Consider the following 27,107-nt stretch of genomic DNA (forward strand, 5'->3'; position numbering starts at 1 on the left):
TTTCAAATTAGATTACTCTCCATTTTTGTATTAGGTCAGAATAACTGTAGATGATTGGAAAGGAAGTATTTAATGAAGTTTTACAAAGGAGATATCCTATTTAAAAAAAACTTGACAATTTATTGTGATAAAACATTTTGTAGTCAGAACACTAGTAACATACTGCTCATGGTAGAAAAGTGTGAACCATAACAATCAAAGAAGTATTGAATTACAGTGTAAAACTGTCACCATTCAGATCTTTGGATTCACCTCCAAGTTAATATTTGCATTATATTATCATTGAGCTTACATTTTCTTCAGTATAATATGCAAAAATGGAACTGAAAAAAACTTGTTTCAGAAATTCAGAAGACCCATCAAGTACTGAGTGAGCTGTATTACTCTTAGGACAGTCTTCTGGCCACAAATAACAAAAAATTGCTTATAAAATGTTTAGATAACTATCTAAACATGAAGGTTTATATAGTTAATAGCAGTTCTATATAGTTAATATAAAAATTCTTATATTTTTCTCATCTAGCAGAATGAAAACTGACCAATTGAGATTTTCCCTCTATTTTGATGTGTAATATAAGTATTGCTAATATTGTTGGCATGTTAACTATTATTAACATACTTTTTCTAAGAATTAGAGAATTTTCAGGTAACTGTTCATAACATTAGTGGTATTGTTCATAGGTTATCAGATTGTACCTAGTCTTCTTGATGATCACGTGGAAGTTATAAGGTATTAATATTATTTATTTATGACACTTTAAAAAGTGATACTAAAACATTTTTACAAAGGACAGATTTGAAATCATCTGAATATAAAATTTTTGAGAATGAGGCTGATCTTAAAAAACAGTGGAGATTTGATGTTATGCAAAGTCACTCAGAATCACTAATACTGAATTCCATCTTGGCCCACCCACCCTTCAAACCTGTAGGATTCTGAAAAGGATACAAACAAACAAAACACAAAAACAAGCCAAGGTACAAATAGCAAGTAGCAGTGACAAACCAGGGGTCACTTTAATACTCCCTTGTAGTCTCGCCTTCTAGTTGGGAAGATAGGCCTTAAAAACAAAGTTAATTGCTGAGAAGAGCACATGAAGGGCAGGATAAAAGACTTTTTCAGAGAGAGTTGTCAGGGAAGGCCTCTGTAGAAGTGACAGTTGGGTTGAAACGTGAAGGATGAGAAAAGGCTAGCCCTGTGACAGAAGAGTGGTGTGGAGCTAGTGTTCAGGCAGAGGGAGAGCAAATGCAAAGACTTCAGCACGGGAAAGAAAACTGCTTGTTCAAGAAATTGAATTATGTGGCCAGAGTTTATTGAATTTGAAGGAGTGTGATGTAAGATTAGACTGTAGAGAGGCAGGAACCAGATCCTGTAGCCCTTCTGAATGCTGTGGTAATGAATTTGGATTTTATATTAGCTGTAATAGGGAGCTGTTGAAAGATTAGGCAGAGAAGAAAGATGACCAAACTTGAGTTTTAAGATCACTTCACATTATTTTATACATAATTGTCAAAATGTGACTAAAAGTAGAAAAATAAGGTCCATATTTTATGCATAACAGTTTCTAAAATGTGACTGGTGAACGCCGAGGTCCTAGACCTTAGCAATTTTGGGGGAAATATTTTAAGCTTTTGAACTATGAATAGTTACTATTTATTGAGGACCAAGTAATGAGGTGGGTGCTTTTACACATGTCTTCACAGAAATTGCCTTAAAAGGAAGCCATTATTTTTCCTATTTTATAGGGGAGAAAATTTTGGATACAGAGAGAAATTAACTAGTATAGCAGAGCTAGGATTCGAAACCATGCCTGCCTGACTGCATTTTACCAAAGTTTTTTTCCACTATGGCTGTTTTTGCGGGAGGAGGGCAAGAGGAGGAAGGCTGAAAATTGAAGAAAAGGAAAGCACTCTTACTATAATAAATGTTTATTGAATAAATTCACATATATTTCATTTTGAGGAGTGGTTGGGAAGGTAGATGCTGTAAAGTAGAACAATCAGATGTTACCTATTAGGATATTATGATCTTGAAAAAGAATTTCTGATCCTGCTTTGATTAGAAGTTCACATTTGCTGTTTTTATGGTATATCTGTGCCATAAAAGTTTTTCAAAACATATGTGTTGGGCTTCCCTGGTGGCGCAGTGGTTGAGAGTCCAACTGCCCATGCAGGGGACACGGGTTTGTGCCCCGGTCCGGGAAGATCCCACATGCCGCGGAGCGGCTGGGCCCGTGAGCCATGGCCGCTGAGCCTGCGCGTGCGGAGCCTGTGCTCCGCAACGGGAGAGGCCACAACAGTGAGAGGCCCGCGTACCGCAAAAAAAACAAAAACAAAAAAAACCATATGTGTTTATCACACAGTTAAAATCATCCATATAATATTAACTACTAACCACTTATCTTACTTGAAATCCCCAGGAAAGGAGCTTTGCATGCTCAGTAGATTCAGTTTAGCGGAATTAGCTGTGTGAGGCAGAGAGGGGAGCACTGATTGCTGTATAGCAAAACGGGGTAGAAAACATTTAACTCTTAAGTGTTGTTTGTTCTTCTTAGTAGATAACATGAATGTATTTGGTTGAGCCCTTAGAATGTTGAATTATTTGAACTTTCTAATTTTTAAATGTTTTAATTATAAATTGAGAACTAGAAGCAAGAGAGCCTGAGCTATATGGAGATCGTGGACACCAAGAGCTCAGGAAGGATGAAATATAGGATTTAGAGACTGACTGGATGGGTTGGGATGATCGAAAGTAATGTTAAGGAGTAAAAGAAATATGAAGTCCTTCAACATTAGTCTCTTAGCTTATAGTGAAGAGATAATTTTCCTAGGATGAATAACATTCTACAGAATGCTTATATTTGTAGGTGTATAAAAATGTTTGCTTACCCTTCTGTTCTGTATTTGTGCTACTGTCAATAACTTTGAACCTCTTTGAGCAATAAGACAGCTAGATATCATTTTATTTCTGCTAGTATTTATATACTACATGGTGTTTTGTTGGTTTTTTTTTTTTACTCTGGGTACAGTAAAATTTAGAATAATTATTGGCCACCTAATTAAAGTGTGCAGTGAGTGTTATGGTTTGTTGATATTTGGGGGTGGGGGGATTCCAACTGAAATGAGTTCCCTGTGGATATTTTCCTTTCATAAGATGGAATTCTGTCGAGAAGTGTGAAATATTCTATCAAAAAGTGAGGAATAGTCTATCAAGAAGTGAGAGCTATTCCATTAAGAAGTGAGAAATTTTCAGAGACCTGGGAACGTAGAAGAGATCAGATAGAATCATTAAGCCTATTTCAGAATAATTTGTACAGTGACTCTAGTTGTAGTAAACTAAAATTAAGCAAACTTAAGTGGATAGGGAATCAGGACCCTGGTGAGAAGTACAGGACAGTTTTTATACGAAGTCAGCCAGGGAGTGAGTGTCTGATAACTCTTCTACTGTGACAAAGGAAAAGTGGTTAAAGACAGTGGTGATGGATCTTTTGAAAAATAAACCTCTGTCCTCAGCAAAGGATTAATCACCACCACCAACAAAAAAATTTTTATCATAAAATAAAAAGATGACAAGAAGAATGCATAAGCAATTGTCCATATTTTTAAAAGTGAATAATACAGAAATCCATGGAGTAAAAAGCCTTCTCCCTATACGCTCTCCATCAGCAGCTCAATCCTGCTGCTCTCCCCAGGAGAAAACTCTGTTGACTTTTCTTCCAGACTTTCCCCTCTATATTTACATTTAATTATATGCATATACACACACACATATATATATATACCTGTGTACATATATTTTAATATAAGTGGGGTCATGTTATACACATTTTAAAACTTGAATGTTTTTTATTTAACAAATATATGTATTTTGACAGTCATTCAATCTAAGTATATGAATATACCCCAGACTTTTCATATTGTCCCCTCCTATGTACACTAAATATAAAGATGAAAATAGCTTTATTTCTGCTTAAAGAAACAATACTATTTTTAATGTAAAATATTCAGACAATACCAAAGATGAAAGAAATAGTTAAAAAGCAACTGAAATCTCACCACACTGAGATGATCCCCATTTTGGTGACTAGTTAAGTCTATCCCTTTAGGTATTCACGCAAGTGTAAACATACACCCATATCTACCACATACATGTTTATAATATTTATCAGTGGATTACATACAAGCTGATTTTTATCACAGAATTGTTTTACTTGTGCTTGGGGATTTTTATCCTCCCTCCCTGTCCCCCCATCCCCCACCAGTCCCCTCCCATCTTTCCCCTCCCAGTGACAGGTCGTACCAACCTGAAGTGTACTTTCCTATGTTTCTCAGTGCTCCTACAATCATATGCATATGTCTGCATTGTCCATTTTTCACAGAACTCATTTCAGATCAGTTGAAACATAGCTTACTCGTTTTTTGCTTGCTAAATATTCTAAGGCAGGAATCAGTAAACTACAGCCAATGGATCAAATCCATCCTGCTGACTGTTTTTGTAAATAAAGTTTTATTGGAACACAGTTTCACCCTCTGTTGAGTGGTGTGACCTTTTACATGTTTTACCTGTTATATGTGATATATTTTCCTCCAGTCTGGTCTCTGTTGCTTTGTTATGATATTTTGCCATACAAGAGTTTTTTTGTTTTGTTTTGTTTTTTAATTTAAACACAGTGAAGTAAAGCAAATCTATCTTTTCTAGCTTTGAGGTTTCCTATTTTGATTTAAAAGGTTGCCTAACTCCAGGGTACCCTCTCCCTGTATTTTCCTAAAATTTTTATGGCTTAATTTTTTTATAAGTCTGGAATGTATTTTTCTATATGTATATGAGTGGTGGTGCAGTGTGGTTAAGATCACAGACTCTGGTTCTGTCATTTACTATACCTGTGTGACCTTGGACAAGTTAATTAACATTTCTGTGCTTCAGTTTCCTCCTTTAAAATGGGAATAATAATAGTACCTATCTCATAAGGTAGTAGTGAAGATTGTATGGTTAGTATGTAAATAATGTTTAGAACAGTGCCTGATACACAGAAACACGTGTCTATTATATGTTGTGAGTAGATGTCCCAGTTTTCTCCTCTATGGATAACTAGTTGCCCTAGTAGCATTTGTTGAGTAATTCATCCTTTTCCCAAAATGCCATCTCTACTGCATATTAAGTTTCCAAATATATATAGCTCTATTTTGGGGCTCTGTAGCTTGTTATGTGACTCTGTTTTTCCCTGTTTCAGAACATAGTGGCTTAATTACTGTAGCTTTATAAATACTGGTAACTGATGAGTGCAGTTACTTTACTTTGTTCTTCTAAATTATTTTGGCTCTTCTTGGTTTTCTTTGCTCTTCCATATAATTTTTTTTAAAAAACTCATCAAAATTAATGAAAACCCTGCTTGTTAGTAAGTTATATTATGCAAGAGAGTGATACTAATTGCCTATATTGGAATGGAACCTGTGGTCTCATTAATACTTTAAGCAGTGGAAGTTTTTAGAAGTTATCTGGTTGTATAATCTAAAGATTGATACCATCCACTGTGCTAGGTGGGCACTGGGAATATGGTGAATAAAAACACTGGAGAAAGATAGATTGTAAACCTGCAGTTACAAACTGTACCCTGAGATACCCCACAGCGCCTCAGTGAACTTACAGGAATATTTCAGACTTTTTAGGGAAACATATCTGTTAGACACAATGTAAACTTCTAGGTCAAGGTAGTTCACAGTTCAACATTTGATTGTGCTGCTTTCATCTTGATGCTGCGATATCTTTGTGAAGTTGGGTTTTTGGTGGTCACTGTGATAAAAAGCAAGTATCATGCAGAAATGTGTGGAACAGGAAATGAGGATGGCAATGTCCAATGGGATTTCAAGGTTTGAGAAGTTGTGCAAAGCCCAGTAGGTGCACACATCCCATAATAAGTAATTGTGGTTACTGAAAGATGAAGTTAAAATATCTTTCAATTTATGTGTATTATTTTTTCAAAAGGGTACTAACTTGTTAAGACACAAGTATTTTATTCATTCATTTGAACCTAACAACCAGAACTCTTAGGTATTTCTTTTAGCCTAAGGAATTCATGAAAAAAATTACTGAACAAATAAGGGTACCAGGAACCAAGAAAATTGGCGACTCTCTCTGCCTTAATAAGTTATTACAAACATTTAAAGATGCATACATTTGAAGTGCTATGTGGGTAGATTACTTTATGCCATGCCTGCTTGTAACAGGGCAAACTAATCTTGCCTGGGCTTTAGGGACAGATAGCTTTTCTGAGAAAGTGATATTTAAGCTGAGCTTGAGGGAAGACTCGTAGTTAATTGGAGAGGGGTGCTGGTGGGAATAGCTTGTGTGAAGAGGGCAGATGTTGTATGACAGGAGTGCAGCATGCTTTACTGGGTGAAGGAAGAGTGATTCAAGGGGCGGGGCCTGGAGAGTAGGCAGAGGCCAATCACAGAGTGATGCGGCAAGCCAGTTTAGGAGTTTATTTAGATTTTTTTTAAAATAAAAAGTAGTGGCAAGCCTTTGAGAGATTTTAAGTGAAGGAAGAATATATTAGGTCACCCCCTGATGAGGGAATAACATAAAAGATGATAAATGTAAATATTTAAGCAATGCTATATTCTTTTTTTTTTTTTTTTTTTTTTTTATTTATTTTTGCGGTATGCGGGCCTCTCACTGCTGTGGCGTCTCCCATTGTGGAGCACAGGCTCCAGACGCGCAGGCTCAGCGGCCATGGCTCACAGGCCCAGCCGCTCCGCGGCATGTGGGATCTTCCCGGACCGGGGCACGAACCCGTATCCCCTGCATCGGCAGGTGGACTCTCAACCACTGCGCCACCAGGGAAGCCCAGCAATGCTATATTCTGAGTATACTGAATGGATGGATATTTTTGGTAAAATTTTGAAGTGCCTTGATTTTTCAAAGGCATTTGTAAACTTTCATGAGTATAATTTTTTCTTAATTTTTTGAACACATATACTCTTTTGTTCAACTTGGTTGATATGGCATAGGCTTTTTAAATGAAATAAAATCAAAATCAAGATAGAACATTAAACTGTAAAAGATTTACATTGGTGTAATTTTTTTTTGTATTTTTTGTCAAATGGCAAAGACTTTGTCCAAATTTTTTAATTAATTTTTTTAATTAATATAGGTAATGACTATTTTAAATTGTTAATTTGCATAATTTAACTGCCAATCTAATACATCTCTGAGTTGTTTAAATTTGGGTGGTATAATGAAGACTTAAATTACCTTTATACCTTTTCTGTATAACTATTTTCTTATCTAACCATTTTTTACTGCCTTGAAGTTTATATTTTGATTTATTTTACTATAGTTCCAGTAAATTAATGCAATATAAAAATTTTTATAGTAATCAGAAGCAAATTACTGTAGGTTACTTCTGAAAAATTCCTAAAGCTCACTTTCAAGAGTTTTAGGACTTGAAGAATCAGTTTCATATTCATCAAATGGGGATTGAAACCCCTAATGGTGTTTGGGAAAGGGTGCTTAGTCTATTTGGAATTTGTTTATCATTGTAAGTGTTGGAAAATGTTAAACCAAGTGAATATTATTTCCTTTCCTCTGCCAGTGTGTTTCATATTTATTTATAACTATTCTTTTATTATGTAATAAAGAATTAGTGTCATACTTAAATTCATAATGTAAATAACCTATAAATAAAGGGCTGTGTAGATATATATTTGAAAAAGTCTTGGTTTCATTTGTTCATATGAAGAAATCTGGTTCCAACTCGAGTTGTTCACAAAGGAGTTGATCAGTAGTTCTCGTGAAAAAAAGAGGTAAAACTAAGTTGGAAAGCTTTCTCTGGCTGAGAATATAGGGTTTATAGCAAATGTTTTCTTTAAATTATGTTTTTTCCATGTTCAAAGAACTGGCTGAAGACTTAGAAAAATTAACCTGATCCCTCCAGTGGTCTTTACATCAAAATGAATTCTAGATGAAGATTAAATATAGAACATGAAACCACAAAAGTACTAGCACAAAACAAAGCTGAATTTTAAAAAATATTCTTGCGATAAAGAAAACCTTTTTAAATGTAACATTTACTTTTATGTAGTTAAAATGTATTTTCTTATAACAAAAAATCATAATATCAAAGTAGAAAAAAGACATTTACAAAACTTGATAGCTATGTCCAAAAATTGCTTTTAGTCAATAGGATGAATAATCCACTAGAAAAATGGACAAAGGGTATGTATAGTGAATTTATGAAAGAAATATAGCTGGTAAACATAGACGAGATACTGTATTAACAAAGAATCATTTCAATTTTCTACCTCCTTTACATTCTGTAGAAAATTTCACTTTGAATACAGTAATTTTAAATATTTCTAAATCCCATTGTAGGGTTTGAAATAAAACTTTTACTAGATACTCATATCATCTAACAAGGTTGGATTATCTCCGCTAGCAGGGTCTTTTTTCCTAATGTTCTTCTAAATGGGTCAAATTTTGATTTCCTAATAAAAAGTAGATTTTATTTATTAGATATTCATAGTGAAATGACTGTATTTGTGTATCATACCTAAGGGGAAAACCACTTAAAAATAATCTTCGGACATGTTATATTTTCTTACAGCAGTAGTAGAGGAAAGCTTTGCTTAACTTTGTTCTTTTTCTTTATTATTTTTGCAGGATCCAGCATTCGGACATTCACTCCATTTTATTTTTTGGTGGAACCAGTGGATACCCTCTCAGTTAGAGGCTCTTCTGGTATACTAAACTGTTCAGCATATTCTGAACCTTCTCCAAAAATTGAATGGAAAAAAGATGGAACTTTTTTAAACTTAGTGTCAGACGATCGACGCCAGCTTCTCCCAGATGGGTCTTTATTTATTAGCAATGTGGTGCATTCCAAACACAATAAACCTGATGAAGGTTATTATCAGTGTGTAGCCACTGTTGAGAGTCTTGGAACTATTGTCAGCAGAACAGCCAAGCTCACAGTAGCAGGTAAGTTTTGTTGAGTAATTTATTTGTATTTTCAAAATTTTTATAAAGGGTAAATCTTGATAAAAGCAGTATTATCTTAGAGTTTTCATTAAACTGGTTACAGCAAATACACTCATTTAACAAGTATCTGTTGAGCATATACCAGGTGTATAGGATTATGCTAGGACTTGATCAGTGCTGTAGGGAGTAAACTACAGCACTTTTCCACTTTCTAATGGTTTAGATGGCTTAAAGTTGCTATCAGAAGTACTGAGCCAGGTCTTTTTACCTTTTTAACTTGGAAATGGCAAAAGAAGTTGTGCAGGAAAATTGTCACTTTGATTGTGAACTTTTACCCTACCTGCATAACTATTTAGCATGATTTTGTAAAACTTGTAGTATAGTAGTATAGTCAGTCTTGGTTCTTTATGCCTTAACCAAGGAAATGACATTTAATTGGATTATTTAAAAATCTGTAGGATACCGTGCTCTGAAACGGGAGAGGCCACCGTAGTGGGGAGCCTGCTCACCGCAGTGAAGAGTGGCCCACACTCACCGCAACTAGAGAAGGCCCACCAAAAATTAAAAATTAAAAATTAAAAATTAAAAAAAAAATCTGTAGGATATATATGTATACATATAAAGAGCAGAAAGTTGTAAAGAGAAAAGTTCACTCTCTTTTAGCGCATTCCTGTTTGAAAAATGTTAGAAAGTGTAAGAACAATTAAAGATCTAGAAAGATAAGCTATGGTTCCTAAAGAGGTCATACTGTTTGCAGTAGATATTATAGTCCTCAGATCAGTGTTTCTACACTTGAGAACCAGATGAAGTAAGTTTCTGTTAAGGGTCAGATTGTACAAAAGTTGTTTTATCTTTAAGTCTTATATTTATTATCACCTTGGTGAAATGCTAACATGTGAATAAAGAATATGACGGAGACAGTAGTTTCCCATCTTGTTCCCACTCTAGAATCATGGCTCCCCACCTCCTGCTCACTACAGGCTGTATTTGCTTGTTCATTCAGAGTGTGATGGCTCTTTTTCTCTTTGCAGCCAAGTACTCAAAGTTGAATTTGAGTGTGATGTACAGCCACTGTAATTATTTCATAATCACAGATTGAGGATGGAAAAATAAAAGGAGAAAAGAATCAGGCTTTTTGACAGTTTGCCTCTTCTCTTTTTTCTTTCTTCTCTTTCTTTCAAAAATCTTTTTGCCATACTTTCTCCAAAATGTTGATAAATAAGTTAGCATTATGACTGACTGCCCCTGTAATGTCACTTAGGTCAGCTTTTGTTTATCATTCACGTTCTTAAGCTGAGCTTTTAATCTTGACTCCTTCCTCTCCGCTGTCCCCCACGTCCAATTACCAAATCCAGTGAATTCTGCTTCCTAATTCCTCTGTACTTGATCCACATGCTCCTTCCTGAGGCTGCTCCTGGTCATCCCTCATCACAACCTTGTAACTGTCTTCCACCTCATTTTTTCCCTCCTCCAGCCCAGTCTCCACTCTGTGGTCAGAGCACTCTTTCTCACCCTTCAGTGGCTCTCCAGTAAACAACGTCAAGTTAATGTCTAAACTCTTTAACAGGCCTGTTGAGTCCTTTCGTGAGCTGACCTCCAGTTCTCCAGCTTCGTTCCTAACACTCCGTTCTGCTTCTGTCCCTGCCCCCTACCACCATCACCACCCTCACCTCATTTTAGGCTCTGGCAGTACTGAATGTTTTCACTTCCCTTTCATCCTCTGCCTCTGGCCTTTGTTCACGGCTTCCTCACTGCCTATTAATCCTGTCCTCCACCTTTTCTTCTCTTTCTTCTCCTCTTCTAGGTTTGTTCATCATTCCTTTTAGCTTTCATATCCTTTAGGAAACATTTTTGACCTAATATCTAAGTAAATAGGCAATTTTAATACAAAACCCAAGTTCTTTTGCTGCAAACAACATTCTGTAGGAGATTTGTTTAACCTGCTCTTGGCCTGGGTATCAGGAGGAAATAATATCTAAGCTAAGACATAAATAGAAGTTCTTTTTAATAGTTGCATAGTATCCATTGTATTTGTATATATTGTGATTTATCTAAAAATTCCCTTTTTGATGGATAAAGATTGTTTGATGTTGTAGACAGTAGTATAGTGAACAAACTTTTGCAAATCTTTATTTCTATAGAATAGAGTAGGACTGGAGATGGGGGGAATGAGGGCATGAAGGGGGTGGGAAAGGGGTGGGTACAAGGAATGAGAATGACTGCAAGTGAATACAAAGTTTCTTTGGGGGATGGTGAAAATGTTCTAAAATTAGATGATAGTGATGGTTGCACAACTCTGCATATACTAAAGACCATTGAGTTGTGCACTTTAAATGGTAGCCTTTATCATATATAAATTGTACCTCAGTAAAACTATTTTTAAAAAAATGCTGCCCCCCAAAAATATGCTCCTGCTAAATTGCCGTTCTGAAAAACTATTGGTTAGTGTTCTTTGTTTGCAAGCAATAGAAACTGACTCCGGCTAAGTCAAGCAAGAGGGGAATTTTTGAAAGCACACTAAGTAGATAGCTCATAGAATTAAATATGAGAGGTCTTTTTCTCTGGGCTGTCTCATATCTCCACAGCAGAAATTTTTCTTTTACTGCCTGGACAGTCCCCTGGCTATGGGTGTTTTGTGCCCAAAGGTGAGGTAACTGGGTAGTCTAAATACAAACACTGTTAATCCCTTTTTGTCAATCCCATGCCTCACTCCCAGTCTCTCTTTTCTCCTGAAATTCTCCAAAGACAGCAGGACAAACTGGCCTCCTACTTGTGAGCAAAAGAAGCTGCAGCGTTTTCTGCCTCGATATGTCAGTTACTAGTTCCTCCATCTGCTTTCCCTATCCAGAAACTTTTTGAAATCTCTTGTCTGCCAACTTCCCATATGTTGTTGTGGGTTTATGTTTTAAAAAATTACTCATTTTCATGAGAGCACAGGAGGGAGAATATTTTGACTTTTTAAAAATAGAACTAGTTCTTGGTTTTATTTGATTCCTTTTTTCCTCTACTTTATTAGTTTCTGTTTATCTTCGTTAATTCTTGCTTCTAATTTTCCAATTTCTGAAAAGTAGATATTTGGTTAATTTTATCTTTATTTCTTTCCTTCAAAAATCCCCTTGAAATAAAAAATAAGAAAAAATTTGTAGCAGAGCTAGACAACCTGTGTGTCATTTCCATATAGACTAATTGACTATCATAGAACTAGAAAACCTAGAATTATGTTTCTCATTATTTAATGTTTGCTAGTCTTTGAAGAAACATTTTGTTGTGTTCTGAGCGTATCAGAGTCACTTAAAATTTGTTTTTAATTTTTATATAATTTTTAAAGGTTACTTGCCATTTACAGTTATTATAAAATTATTGGCTATATTCTTCATGTTGTGCAATACATCATTGAGCCTATCTTATACCCAATAGTTTGTACCTTCCACTCCCCCTCCCCTGTGTCCCCACCCCACTTCTCCCCCCGTAACCACTAGGTTTTTCTGTATATCTGCTCTTTTTTTTTTTAAGAAAAAAAGATAATTTAGATTTTATTATAAGAAGAAGTTCTGCTCATCAAAGACACCTTTAGAAATGAATAGTCAGCCCACAGATTGGGGAAAATATTCACAGTATATGCTTAAAAAAGAACTCATGGCTACAATATATTTTTAATAACTACTACAAACCAACAATAAAAAGAAAAACAACCCTATTTTTTAATGGGCAAAAGACTTGAACAGACATTTAATAAGAGAAAATGTAGATGTAGCTGATATCACATGTAAAGATGCTCAAAATCATTAATCATTAGGAAAATGCAAATTAAAACCACATTTCACACCTGTTAGAGTGGCTAAAAGTCAAAAAGTATGCCAGTACCAAATGAGGATGTGGAGCAGTTGATCCTTGTATATCTGCTCTTAACTATTACATTCTGTGGCATCTACAAAGTATTTATGACTACATTTTTTTGGTTAATACTCTATTTTGAAATAATTATAAATTTGTGGAATTGTCTTAAGAATGAAACTAAGAAATCTCATATATTCTTCAATCAGATTACGCAGTTGTTAACATTTTACCACATCTGCTTATCATCTAGTATGCATGTACCCACATAAAATTTTTTCTGAAACCATTAAGAGTAAGTTGCAGATGTTACCCCAAACTAAATACTTCTGTGTGCATTTCCTAAAAACAAGGACCTCTTCCTAAGTAAACATCCATCAATATTAGAAAATTAACCTTAATAAAATACTATCATTTAATCCATAGATACAATTCATATTTCATTGGTTGTCTCAATAATGTTCTTAGTAGCAGAAAAAACAAAAGCAGAAACTTTGCCCCATCATCCCCCTTCCTTTCTGGTCCAGGGTTACAAGTTTTACTTAGTAGTTCTCTCCTTAGATTCTTACGATCTCAAACCATTCTTCAGTTTATCCTTGTTTCATTTCAGATTTTCTAATTTTCCTCCATGAATAGATTCAGATTTTGCATTTTGGGGAGAAATATCACAGAAGTGATGCTGTATTATTAGTGCATCATATCAGGAAGCATGTGGTGTTTTGTTCCATTACTGGTGAAGTTAACTTTTATTACTTGGTTAAGATTGTCTCTACTATGTTTCTCTACTCTAAGGTTAATAAATATTTTGTACTTTTATTAATTAGTAATAAGTATTTTGAGAAGAAGTAATTTGATACTCTGTAAATATCCTATTCTTCATCCAACTTTCACTTTCTAGTTTTAGCATCCATTCTTGATTCTTCCTGCATTAATGATCATTATCCCACATTTAGCCAGAGGAAACTCCTTTTGATCTGACTTCTGTGTCCTTTTGATATGTCCCTGTTATTCTTTAGATACTTCCTTACTTTCTCTCACAAGATTTTCCAGACTCATATTGTTCTTTCCCTACTCCAGTCCTAGAATCAGCAATTTCTCCAAGCTGCATTAGTGGAGAATGGTATTTAGAAATCATGATTAGGTCACCATATGTACACATTGCTGCTGAAGTGACATTGATTCTGGGCTCTCTGGACAGAGTTAGTATGTGTGTGTGTGTGTATCTGTAATAACTGTATATGAAATGTATATATATTTTACGCATATACATTTATATCCAGATATACATCTCTCTATATACATCTATAGTTTGATAAAACTGTTAAGTTTACACTGATACCTCTGTTCTAGTGCAATACCATGGGATTTATTCTACCCTTCTGCTTTTAATATTTGTACCTTGCTTCAACTGTGAGGAATCTCACTCCAGTGATTCCTAGTACATTTATTTACTTGATCTGTATCCCTGTATGTAGCCAATATCCTGACCCATGGACCTTCTTGACCCTGGTTCCACTACACATGTGGCCACACAGGCTGACTTGCTCCTGGTTCCTATGACTACATTTTAAAGTAATATTTAACTACTTCTTATTTTCTCATTTTCTTTATTGCCTAGGTCTTCCAAGATTTTCCAGCCAACCAGAACCTTCTTCGGTTTATGTTGGGAACAGTGCAATTCTGAATTGTGAAGTTAATGCAGATTTGGTCCCATTTGTGAGGTGGGAACAGAACAGACAGCCTCTTCTTCTGGATGATAGACTTACCAAACTTCCAAGTGGAACACTAGTTATCAGCAACGCAACTGAAGGAGATGGGGGACTCTATCGCTGCATAGTTGAAAGTGGTGGGCCACCAAAGTATAGTGATGAAGTTGAATTAAAAGTTCTTCCAGGTATTAGTTTATTATCAGCACTGATGGCTTTATGTTTATTAATGGATAAAAATTGTTCAGTTAGAATTTTTTTTAATAAACACTGTTACAGGTGTGGGGTGAGGTATTAATGTCAGCGTAAAGAGTTTCAGTTTCTTACAGGGAGAGAAAAGAAGAAAACATACCAGACAGATTTTTAGCAAATGTGTTGGTCAGTAAAAATTTACCAAGCAATAAAGTATCTGTGGCATTCTTTGTGGCCAAAGAAACATTAGCTCTGTGTCTTTTGTCAAACCTCTATCTTCTGCTCTGTCCCCCAATAGCATACTTTTTGTAGTTCTCTTACCTCCCTGTAATAGGGTTGTTTTTATAGTTAAGTCTTTTTACTTATAAGAATCAGGGACTCACTCAGGCTGGTTCATATAAGGGATGGGCAGAGTAGTAACTGTTAGTACAGCATCTCTAGAGACACTGGTGAGCAAGAGTTCTTGGATCTTTGTGATGCTCCCCCATTTTAATGAACACTCCTCTTTCTGTCTTTCTTTCTCTTTGTGGGTTCTCATTCTTTCTGCCCTTACTGGCTTTCCTCATAATATGTTTTGTGCGTCTTTTCTCAGCTCTGTAACTTCTGCCTTCTAATCACGTCCTCTCACTTGTGGCTCCTCATAGTCCCTCTACCCTCTTGGTGTTTCATGACCTTTCAGCTTCTGTTCCCACTGCTACATGCCTGATTCTTTCCATATTTCTCATTTCAAATCTGAGTTGGACCATCCCTACATTGTTTGGACCGTTTTTATATATAACCATTTTGTAGGCATGTTTTTAGCCTATGGATTGGCTTGCAAAGGGAGGCCAATGTTATCCAATGTTATGAGCAGCCACTCTTGAGAGTATTCCTAATGGGCCTTGAACTGGTTTTTTAAAATGCAGTTTCTTTCTTTGTCATCATCGTTCTTGCCCTTATCATTCCTATCCCAGTGTATTCTCAGCTCAGCAGCCACAGTTATCTTTTAAGATGTTTATTAGATCATGTCACATCTTTGCGCAAGACCTCCTAATGGTTTCCCATCTCAGAGCAAATGTTAAAAGTCCTTGGCCTGTAAGGTTTTGTATAACCTTAATTCCACCTCCCTCCCCCATCTCTCTTCTTACATCTCATACCCTTCTCTCCCTCACTCTGATTATTGCCACCTTATGTTTTTAGAACACTCCAAACATGCTCTTGCTTTAGGGTCTTTCTACTTGCCATTTTCTCTGCCTGGAATCCTCTTCCCTCAGATATCTCTGCCTGACTCATGGTCTTACCTCTCTGCTCAAATATCACTTTATCAGTGAAGCTTTCTTTGACCACTGTTTAAAACAACAGTCTTCCATTTGTGCCCCAGCGCTTTCTCCTTCCCCCTTCATTTTACTTGAGAACATATCACCAGCTCACATACTATGTCTTTTATTTGTTGTCTTTCTCCCCTTATTAGTATGTAAGCTCAACTAGGGCGGGGAATTTTTTCTGCTGCTGAGAATGGTAACTGGCACATAGAAGCCAATAAATATGTGTTCAGATTTGTTTGTTTTGATCAAAATTTGATTAATTCTAGGTAAATAGTTCAAGGTGAAAAAGAACTATTGCTATATAGCGATGTCTTCCTGCCTACTTCCTGACTTGCTTTTATGTGACAGAGGGCATATTTGATAGCAGACAGAGGTCATATTTTTTCTCTAAATCTGTGATAGCAGTCAAGCAAACCCTAAAACCAGATTCAAGTAAATAAGATTCTTGGTGTCGAAAGGATGAGCCACCATGAAATATCTGAAACAAAAAGTACGGAATGTTTTGTTTACTTAAGGGAGAGCTATGCTTGTGAAGCATAGTCACCTTGAATAATGCAAACGGCTAATCTCCTGTAAAATTTTTGGGAAGACATTGTTCTTGGTGTGTTGGTTAGGAGGCTGGGATGGGTTGATGTCAGTAATAGAAGCATGTTTTATGGTTGGTTACAGAGATGAGAGCAGTGTCAGCCTTAGAAGCAAGGGATTCCACCACTGAATGGCTGACTTTTAAAGGCATTGGTTAAACTCATTGGTTGGCTTTCAAAGGCATGTTCACTGAAGTGAGTTGTACTGAACTATTAGACGGTGTTTACTTGTTACCATAGCTGCAGAACTGTCATCGACTGGTTACATAAGTTTAAAGCCAGCTCTGGTGGTTGTTACCATGGCTATAGAACATCTTTTTCTAAGAGTATGGGGATAAAAGTCACATCTCTGCCTGAGAACAGTCTTTTTTCTCAAAACTTAACATTAGAAATATCACCCCCATCTAGTAGAGAACCCTATCTTCTACCCTATGAGTATGGCCTTTTCATATGCTCATAAGAGGGCAGCTGTATGAAGTGAATACACATATAGTGGTAGCCTGTTAGTTGCACCATTATAAAATCAAAGGTTTGACAGTCTAAGTGAGAAAGTCAAAGCATGAAGATCAAAGATTTTCAGAAGTAACACACAGGTGTAGGGAAGGAAAAGAAACCACTTGTGGTATCCCTGTGAGTGGGGAGGATACTGCTAAGGGTCCTGAGCTTGCCCAATCTTTTTTCTATTTGTACCACTCATGAAGCATTTACTTTATGTTATCTTTTAAAATGAAGGGGATTCATGTCAGATCTCACTCGGATGACCAGTAAGCACATTGAAAGCAGGAGCTATAACTTGTACATCTTTAAGGCCCCCAGAGAGCCTAGCACAAAGTTTTAAACATGGAAATTATTAAGAAATGTTTGCTAATTTAAATGGAATTTTCTTGTCACTTTTGCTTAAACTATTTTGTTGTATAAAGCCACACAGACTGAATAGGAATTTGCCATTCTTTATCATTAAAGTGGTAAAGTGCTTTCTTAATTATTGTCTTTTGTTTAAATTTTTTTTTTTTTTTAGATCCTGAGGTTACATCAGACTTGGTATTTTTGAAACAACCTTCTTCCTTAGTCAGAGTTATTGGTCAGAGTGCAGTGTTACCATGTGTTGCTTCGGGACTTCCTACTCCAACCATTAGATGGATGAAAAATGAGGAAGCACTTGACACAGAAAGGTAAAAATGTCTGCCTAAAAGCCTTTTCAGCCTTAGTGTGAGGCTTGGTCTGATCTTATTTGGGACTCTTGATTAATTTTAAAACGATTATATCTTTCATTTTTATTTAACTATATCATGATGCCCATTTATCATTCTTGAAATATGTTTATATTGCCGTATATGATTAGGATTTTTAAAGAAAAAAATGCTTTTAAGATATTAAGGGCTAATTCCATTGGTTTTTTTCTGAGCTGCAGTACACTTAAATTCAGGCCTTAGGACCTCCTTCCCTAAATTGTTGCAAGAGTTTCTGATCCTGACTACCTGAGACGTCTCACTTACTCTCATATGCATTTTGTCGATAGTACTTTTTTTCTTTACTTAAACAGTAAAAGAAAATGTATTCCTCATTCTTTTGTTTTTGCCTTTTAAAATCATACCAGCTTCCTTGTATGATCACAAATTTTTCATCTTACACACCAGCCTTTTCTGTTGACATGAACCACCTGTCATCTCTCCCAACCCCCCTCATTACTTCCTTAGGTAATGGATACTTTTCTCAGTTGTATTCTGGTAAGAGAACTGAGGTGGTGGTGGTGGTGGTAGCTAGGTATGTTTTGTTTACCAAGCAAAGCCATTTTGTGCATTGTAGAATGTTTAGTAACATCCCTGGCCTTTGCCCATGAGATGCAATAGCACTCCCAAGCTGTGACGACCAAAAATGTTTCTAGGTATTGCCAGATGTCTCCTGGGGAACAAAATTGTCCCCAGTTGAGAACCATTGTCCTAGAGCAGTGCTTTCCAATAGAAATGTGATGTAAGCCACATATATAATTTTAAAATTTCTAGTATACACGCACTGCTAAATATACTAATTTATACAGTGTACAGGTGAAAGGGAAATTTAGTTCTACCAAAACAGTGAAGTTTGTGTTTAATGCTACTTCAACTTTTACATTTAAATAAAAATTAAATAAAATTAAAATTCGGTTCCTGAGTCAGTCTGGCCACATTTCAAGTGTCAGTAGCCACATGTGGCTAGTGGCTATTGATTTGGACAGAGCAAGTATAGAGCTTCCCAGTTGAGTAATTCAAAGTAAACAGATAATCTTAATTTGTGTCATTCAGTAAACAAGACATGGAAAGGGATATCTGACTAGTCAGCTTGGTGATCAACCTTTACTGATCAGTGGGGATGCTAGAATACAATCAGATTGTTCCTCATATGTTCCATTAGCAAAACTGATAGTATCATCTTAAGTATCATCTGATTTCTTGCTGAATACCTATGCAGTCACCAACTTCTGGCTGTATTTTACTTCCTTTTTTCCCCACTCTTTTTCCCAGCTAAATGTTAAGCAAAGAATTTCTAAGACTTCAAGGGAATTATTTTAAACTTACGCTACCTGAAACATAAGGAACCTTAAAATAGGGGGTAAAAATTTCAAGCTCTTAGAGTAGAAATTTTAATTGGCTGCCTGTTAGAACAAAGTATCAGGAATGGGAAAGCTGAGATAGGTTATTTTTAAAAGTTTTATATTTCATAACCATAGAAGTATATTCTGAAGATAAATAATGATATAAGAGTTTGATTTCTTAGGTCAGAAATAAAAGTGAGAATTTCTGTGATTCTCATTTGTTTATTCAGTATTCAACAAATATTTGTTGAATGCTGATTATGTTAGGCCCTATTCTAGCAGGGAATAGAGTGGTGAACCAAATAGAGGTTTTTGCTCTCACGGAACTCGTATTCCAGTGCTGAAGAGTCAGGCAATAATCATATGAACATATGAAATTTTAGTTTATGATAAGTGCTATGAAGAAAATTAAGACAAATTTAGTAATTTCCTAGTAATATTACTCTGAATTTTAAGGATAAATAGGAGATATAAGATTGAGTAGACTGTTTCCAACCTTAAGTTCTGTAGGCTTCTGAATACTTGGGTTATATGGTAGAAAAGTCTGAGAAGCATTGCTTTGATATATCACTGTCTCAGGAAGCTTCAGAAGAATATAAGAGCAGGACAGTGTTGGTGTTGTTCACATTGATGTTTCCAGACCCAGGCATAGTGCTTGGCATATAATTGAGTAGGGATAATGGTGACCAATATATTTTGGTTGAATATCTGAATGTAGTATAGGAAAATGTAAGTAGGTGAATGGAACACAAGAGTGCTTCAGGTTAGATGCAGGTAATTGCTCAAAATATCTCTGTTTCTCCCAGAGCCTTATGAGATATGTAGATGGACCTTAGTTAATAAATTGTTTAGACTTCAAATTAGAAAGAAATTTAGAAATTGAAAGAAAAAAGTGGCTAGAAATCCAGGTAGTAACTGGGCTGGCTCTAGTAAAAAAAATCTTAAATTATTAGACATCCTTCTCTATCGTTAATTTTAAGACCTCTTTGAAAATGAATATTTTAAAACATTTCCATGGCTTTTATAAATGTCTTAAGAATTGATATATTTACTTAATCTTTTGATCGAATTTGTTCAGATCCAAACCAAACATAGGTATTGAAGTGGGGGCGGTGGTGGAAATGTATCCCATTCATTGAGTAGTTTTATTTGAAAGGGGGAGAATTTAGAAAATACAGATGCCAAAGTGCAAGGTGACTGACAGCAAAATGTAATTTAGTAATTAAATAATGTTATGTTTTAGTGGAATGATAGATTAGAACCCAGCTGCAAAAGAACAGGTTATAGTTATAAAGATGCTTAATGTTATTACAGTTGACAATAGTAGAAAAATTAGAGTGTATAAAAAACAAATAGAGGACTTCCATTTCTGGGAAGATTGAGTAGTATTTTTCTGTATTCTTCCTGCTAAATACAACTAAAAGCTCTAGCCATTATATGTAAAACAAACATAAGACTCTGAAAGGTGGAGAGAGGAAGATTGACTGGCTAGGGGCCTTTAGACCAAAGGAACACCATGATGGTGTGTTCCCTGGTTTTTGTTTTTGCCTCATATGTCCCAGCTTGAGCTGAAGAAGCTGATAACTTGGAAACACCACTAGGCATAAACAGAAAAGCTCTACCAAAAGTGTGCTCTCTCTAGCCAAAAGACCAGGAAAGAGGCAGCCTGGCAAGATAAAAACTGTTAGACTATAATCACTCGTACTCCAGCCAAACACCACATAAGAAACTGTGGCCGCATCCTCTCCCATGCCAGCAAAAGCCAAGTGGGAGGCCTAGACTTCCACCCTCACCAGGTTGTAATGAGGTCTCCCATCCTCCCTGCTATATGGTGTCAGAGGCTAAGTAGAGAGCCAAGATTTTCATCCCAACTGGGAAGTATTGAGGCCCCCACCCCTGCTGTATCAGTGGAGACACATGGGGAGCCTGGACTTTTATCTCACCTGGCAATAAGAGACACTCCTTCCCAACTTCCCTTTTCCACTGTAGTGGTATCAGAGGAGGCCTGTGGAGAGTCAGGACTTTCAGCACCATGTAGCATTGACACCCTCTCTTCATGGTGTCATTGGGTGCCATGTGGGGAAGAGTAATGAGTTACTGTTACTGCACCCAGCCAGGGGTGCAGTATCAGTGGAAGCCTGGTGAGGAGCCAGAACTCCCAACCCTGCTAAGGGGTAAAGAGGAGTCCCCCCTTCCCCCTCAGGTATCAGTGGAGACTGAGTGTAGAACCTGGACTTCTACCTCCACCTGACATAATGAGGTGACAACTCCCTTTTCCTCTGGGTGTCAGAAGAAGCCAGCTGAAAACAAAAGGTTTAGTAAGATCCAGAGTCTCATAATATGATGCCCCAAATATCCAGATTTCAGTTGAAAATCACTCATTCATACCAACGAGGAAAATCTCAAAAGAGAAAAGACAATCAATTGATGCCAACACTGAGATGACAGGTCTTTGAATTACCTGACAGATTTTTAAAGCACCCTTAGGTAGGTTTATTCCTAGGTATATTATTCTTTTTGTTGCAGTGATAAATGGGAGTGTTTCCTTAATTTCTCTTTCTGATTTTTCATTGTTAGTGTATAGGAATGCAAGAGATTTCTGTGCATTAATTTTGTATCCTGCTACATTCATTGATTAGCTCTAGTAGTTTTCTAGTGGCATCTTTAGGATTTTCTATGTATAGTATCATGTCATCTGCAAACAGTGACAGTCTTACTTCTTTTCCAATTTAGATTCCTTTTATCTCTTTTTCTTCTCTGATTGCTGTGGCTAAAACTTCCAAAACTATGTTGAATAATAGTGGTGAGAGTGGGCACCCTTGTATTGTTCCTGATCTTAGAGGAGGCAAAAGACCTGTATGCAGAAAACTATAAGACACTGATGAAAGAAATTAAAGATGATACAAACAGATGGAGAGATATACCATGTTCTTGGATTGGAAGAATCAACATTGTGAAAATGACTCTTCTCCCCAAAGCAATCTACAGATTCATTGCAATCCCTATCAAATTACTGATGGCATTTTTCACAGAACTAGAACAAAAAATTTTATAATTCATATGGAAACACAAAAGACCACGGATAGCCAAAGCAATGTTGAGAAAGAAAAATGGAGCTGGAGGAATTGGGCTCCCTGACTTCAGAGTGTACTACAAAGCTACAGTAATCAAGACAGTATGGTACTGGCACAAAAACAGAAATATAGATCAGTGGAAGAAGATCGAAAACCCAGAGACAAACCTACACACATATGGTCACCTTATCTTTGACAAAGGAGGCAAGAATATACAATAGAGAAATGACAGCCTCTTCAATAAGTGGTGCTGGGAAAACTGGACAGCTACATGTAAGAGAATGAAATTAGAACACTTCCTAACACCATACACAAAAATAAACTCAAAATGGATTAAAGACCTAAATGTACAGCCAGACACTATCAAACTTTTAGAGGAAAACGTAGGCAGAACACTCTTTGACATAAACCACAGCAAGATCTTTTTTGACCCACTTCCTAGAGTAACGGAAATAAAAACAAAAACAAATGGGACTTAATAAAATTTAAAAGCTTTTGCACAGCCAAGGAAACCATAAACAAGACAAAAAGACAACCCTCAGAATGGGAGAAGATATTGCAAATGAAACAATAAAGGATTAATCTCCAAAACATACAAGCAGCTCATGCAGCTCAGTATTGCAAAAACAACCCAATCCAAAAATGGGCAGAAGACCTAAATAAACATTTCTCCAAAGTAGACATACAGGTTGCCAACAAACACATGAAAAGATGCTAAACATCAGTAATCATTAGAGAAATGCAAATCAAAACTACAATGAGGTATAACCTCACACCGGTCAGAATGGCCATCATCAAAAAATCTGCAAACAATAAATGCTGGATAGGGTGCAGAGGAAAGGGAACCCTCTTGCACTGTTGGTGGGAATGTAAATTGATACAGCCACTATGGAGAACAGTATGGAGGTTCCTTAAAAAACTAAAAATAGAACTACCATACAAACCAGCAATCCCACTACTGGGCATATACCCTGAGAAAACCATAATTCAAAAAGAGTCATGTACCAAAATGTTCATTGCAGCTCTATTTACAATAGCCAGGACATGGAAGCAACCTAAATGTCCATCGACAGATGAATGGATAAAGAAGATGTGGCACATATATACAATGGAATATTACTCAGCCACAAAAAGGAACGAAATTGAATTATTTTTAATAGGGTGAATCGACCTAGAGTCTGTCATACAGAGTGAAGTAAGTCAGAAAGGTAAAACCAAATACTGTATGCTAACACACATATATGGAATCTAAAAAACTGGTACTGATGAACCTAGTCGCAGGGCAGGAATAAAGATGCAGATGTAGAAACAGACTTGAGGACCTGGGATGGGGGGGCAGAGGGGAAGCTGGGATGAACTGAGAGAGTAGCATTGACATATATACACTATCAAAGTGAAACGGATGGCTAGTGGGAAGCTGCTGCATAGCACAGGGAGATCAGCTTGATACTTTCTGATGATCTAGAGGGGTGGGATAGGGAGGGTGGGAGGGAGGCTCAAGAGAGGGGGATATGGGGATATATGTATACATACAGCTGATTCACTTTGTTGTACAGCAGAAGCTACCACAACATTGTAAAGCAATTATACTCCAATAAAGATATATTAAAAAAAGATTTTTAACACAGTCATCATTAAAATGCTTCAACAAGGAATTATGAACACACATGAAACAAATGGAAAAATAGAGTATCTCAGCAGATAAATAGAAAGTCTCTTCAAAAAGAAAGAGAAGGGGCTTCCCTGGTGGCTCAGTGGTCGAGAGTCTGATGCAGGGGACGTGGGTTCGTGCCCTGGTCTGGGAAGATCCCACGTGCCGTGGAGCAGCTAGGCCCGTGAGCCATGGCCGCTGAGGCTGCGCGTCCGGAGCCTGTGCTCCACAACGGGAGACACCACAGCAGTGAGAGGTCCGTGTAACGCAAAACAAACAAACAAACAAACAAAAACAAAAAAAAAAAAGAGAAGACTTAAATTTTGAACAAAGACAATAACCAAAATAAAGAAAAACTCAATAGATGAGCTCAGCAAGAGACTGATGAGACAGAGGAAATAATCAGTGAACTGGAAAAAAAAAGGGAGAAGACACAAATGATCAGTATTAGGACTGAACCAGGAATGCCCCTACAGACCCTGCAGACATCAAAAGGATAATAAGGGAATACTATACACAACTATACATCATGTAAGTTTGATGACTTAGACAAACCGTTTCCTCTAAAACACAAACTACCACATCTAACCCAATGTGAAATAGATAAATTGAGTAACCCTCTTACTCTTAAGTAGACTAAATTTGTAATTTTAAAACCCCCTCAAAAGTCTGCAAGTCCAGATAGTTTTATTGGAGAATTCTACCAGTGTTTAAGGAATTAAAACCAATTCTACACAATCTTTCCAGAAAATAGAAGAGAAGGAATTGAAGCTATTATTACCCTGTTAACAAAACCAGAGAAAGTACAAAAAGGGAACAAAACACAACAGGCTAGTATCCCCCATGAATATGAACATAAAAATTCTTAACAAAATATTAGCAAATAGAATTCAGCAATAAATAAAAAGTTATATGTTCTATAAGTGTGGTTTGTTCCAGGGATGCAAGGCTGACTTAGTATCCCTGAATTAATCAGTACAATCCACCAGAATTAAAGAAAAAAAAGAAAAAACTAAACCTGATCAGATTAATCAGTGGAGAAAAAGCTGCTGACAAAATTCAACACCCATTCATTATGTTAAAAAAAAATAAACCTTAGAAAAATAACTTCAGAGCATCTACAGAAACCTACAACTAACATTATACTTAATGGCAAACGACAGTACTTCCCCATCAAGATTAGGAACCAGTTAAGGAAGTTCACCATCACAGTGCTGGAAGTTCTAGCCAGTTCAATAAGATAAAAAAAAAAAGGCATATAGATCAGAAAGGAAGACATATAACAATCCGTATTTGCAGATATGTTTATGTAGACATCCTAAGGAATCCACAAAACTTACAACTAAGAAATGAGTTCAACAATGTCACAAGATACAAGATAAACATAAAAATCAATTGTATTTCTGTATTCTAGCAATGAACATGTGAACACAAATTGCAAATACAGTAGCATTTGCAGATGCTCACATCTTAAGTGTGAATTAACAAAACTTGTTAAATTTGTATACTAAAAACTATAAAATGCTAATGAAAGAAATCAAAGAAGAGCTAAATAAATGGAGAGACATACCATGTCCATGGATTAGAAGACTCAGCATAGTAAAAACGTCAGTTCTCTTCAAATTTATATACAGGTTAACTCAATTCTTGTCAAAATCCCAGTAAGACTTTTTGTAAATATAGATAAAATTATTCTAAAATTTATATGGAATAGCAAAGGAACTAGAGTAGTTAAAACAGTTTTTTTTTAAGTGGGAAGAATCAGTCTATTTGATTTTAAGATTTACTGTGTATCAACAGTAATCAAGACTATATGGTGTTGATGGAAAGATAGACCGATATATCAGTGGGATAACATAAAGAGTCCAGATACAGATCCATACAAAAATTCCCAACTAATTTTTGACAAAGATTCAAAAGCCATTCAGTGGAGGAAAAGTAGCCTTTTCAACAAATGCTACTGGAATAACTGGACACCCATCCATAGACAAAAACTTGAACCTCAAGCTGAGTCTCATACGTTATGTAAAAAATTAACTCAGAATAGATCATGGACCTGAATGTAAAATATGCAACATGAAATTTTAGAAAAGAAACATAAGAGAAAATCAAGATCGAGGCCTAGGCAAAGAGTTTTTAGATTTTACACCAAAGGCACAATCTATAAAAGGAAAAGTTGAAACTGGATTTCATCAAAATTAAAACCTTTTGCTCTGTGAAAGACCCTGTTAAGAGGATGAAAAGATAAGCTACAGAGTGGAGAAGATATTTACAAACCACATCTCTAACAAAGGAGTATTATCTAAAATGTGTAAAGATATCTCAAAACTCAGTATTAAAAAAAGCATATAATTGAATTAGAACATGGGCAGAAGGTATGGATAGGTGGTTCACCAAAAAAGATGTACAGATGGCAAATAAGCACAAGAAAAGTTGTTTAACATCATTAGCCATTAAGGAACTGCAAGTTAAGACTACAAGATATCACTACATACCTATCAGAATACCTGAAATTTTTTTTTAAGTGACAATACCAAATGCTGTCAAATATGTGGAGAAATGGGGTCACTCTGACATTGCTGGTAGGAATGTGAAATGATACAGTTACTCTGAAAAACTGTTTGGCAGTTTCTGAAAAAATATGTTGCAACTGCCATATGACCTAACATTTTACATTCTTGGGCATTTATCCCATAGAAATGAACTTATGTTCACACAGAAACCTGTACATGTATATTTATAGCAGCTTTATTCATAGTAGCCCCAAACTAGAAACAACCCAGGTGTCCTTCATTGAGTGAATGGTTAAACAAACAATGTCTATCCGTACTATGGAATTACTCTTAAGCAATAAAAGGAATGATAATTGCAACAATCTGGATGAATCTCCAGATAATTATACTGAGTGAAAAAAGCCAATCCCCAGAGGTTACATATTGTATGACTATTTACATAACATTCTTCTTGAAATGACAAAATTATTGAAATGGAGAACAGATTAGTGATTGCCAGGGCTTAATGAGGAGGTGGTAGACGGAGGGAAGTGGGTGTGGCTATATGTAAAAGGACAATATGAGGGATCCTTGTGGTGGTGGAAATGTCAGTCTCTTGGTTGTAGTTTTACTAGATATTACTGTTGAGGGAAACTAGGTAAAGGGTACATGAGATCTCTTTGTATTATTTCTTAGTACTGCATGTGAATCTACAGTTACT

At 36.1% G+C, this 27,107-nt stretch overlaps 1 protein-coding gene across 5 annotated transcripts in view; it reads left to right on the forward strand.

The window, feature by feature from the left end:
• NEO1 (neogenin 1) overlaps positions 1-27,107 on the forward strand; it is a 251,320-nt gene that overhangs the window by 60,344 nt on the left and 163,869 nt on the right. For all 5 annotated transcript variants that reach the window (XM_082619130.1, XM_082619133.1, XM_082619131.1 and 2 more), the window contains exons 2-4: positions 8,660-8,977; positions 14,430-14,705; positions 17,616-17,769. In XM_082619130.1, the coding sequence (XP_082475256.1) occupies positions 8,660-8,977; positions 14,430-14,705; positions 17,616-17,769 (748 nt within the window). The remainder of the gene's footprint in view (positions 1-8,659; positions 8,978-14,429; positions 14,706-17,615; positions 17,770-27,107) is intronic.

Source organism: Mesoplodon mirus (genome assembly GCF_964341445.2).
Source record: "Mesoplodon mirus genome assembly, chromosome: 4".
NCBI classification, from domain to species: Eukaryota; Metazoa; Chordata; class Mammalia; order Artiodactyla; family Ziphiidae; genus Mesoplodon; species Mesoplodon mirus.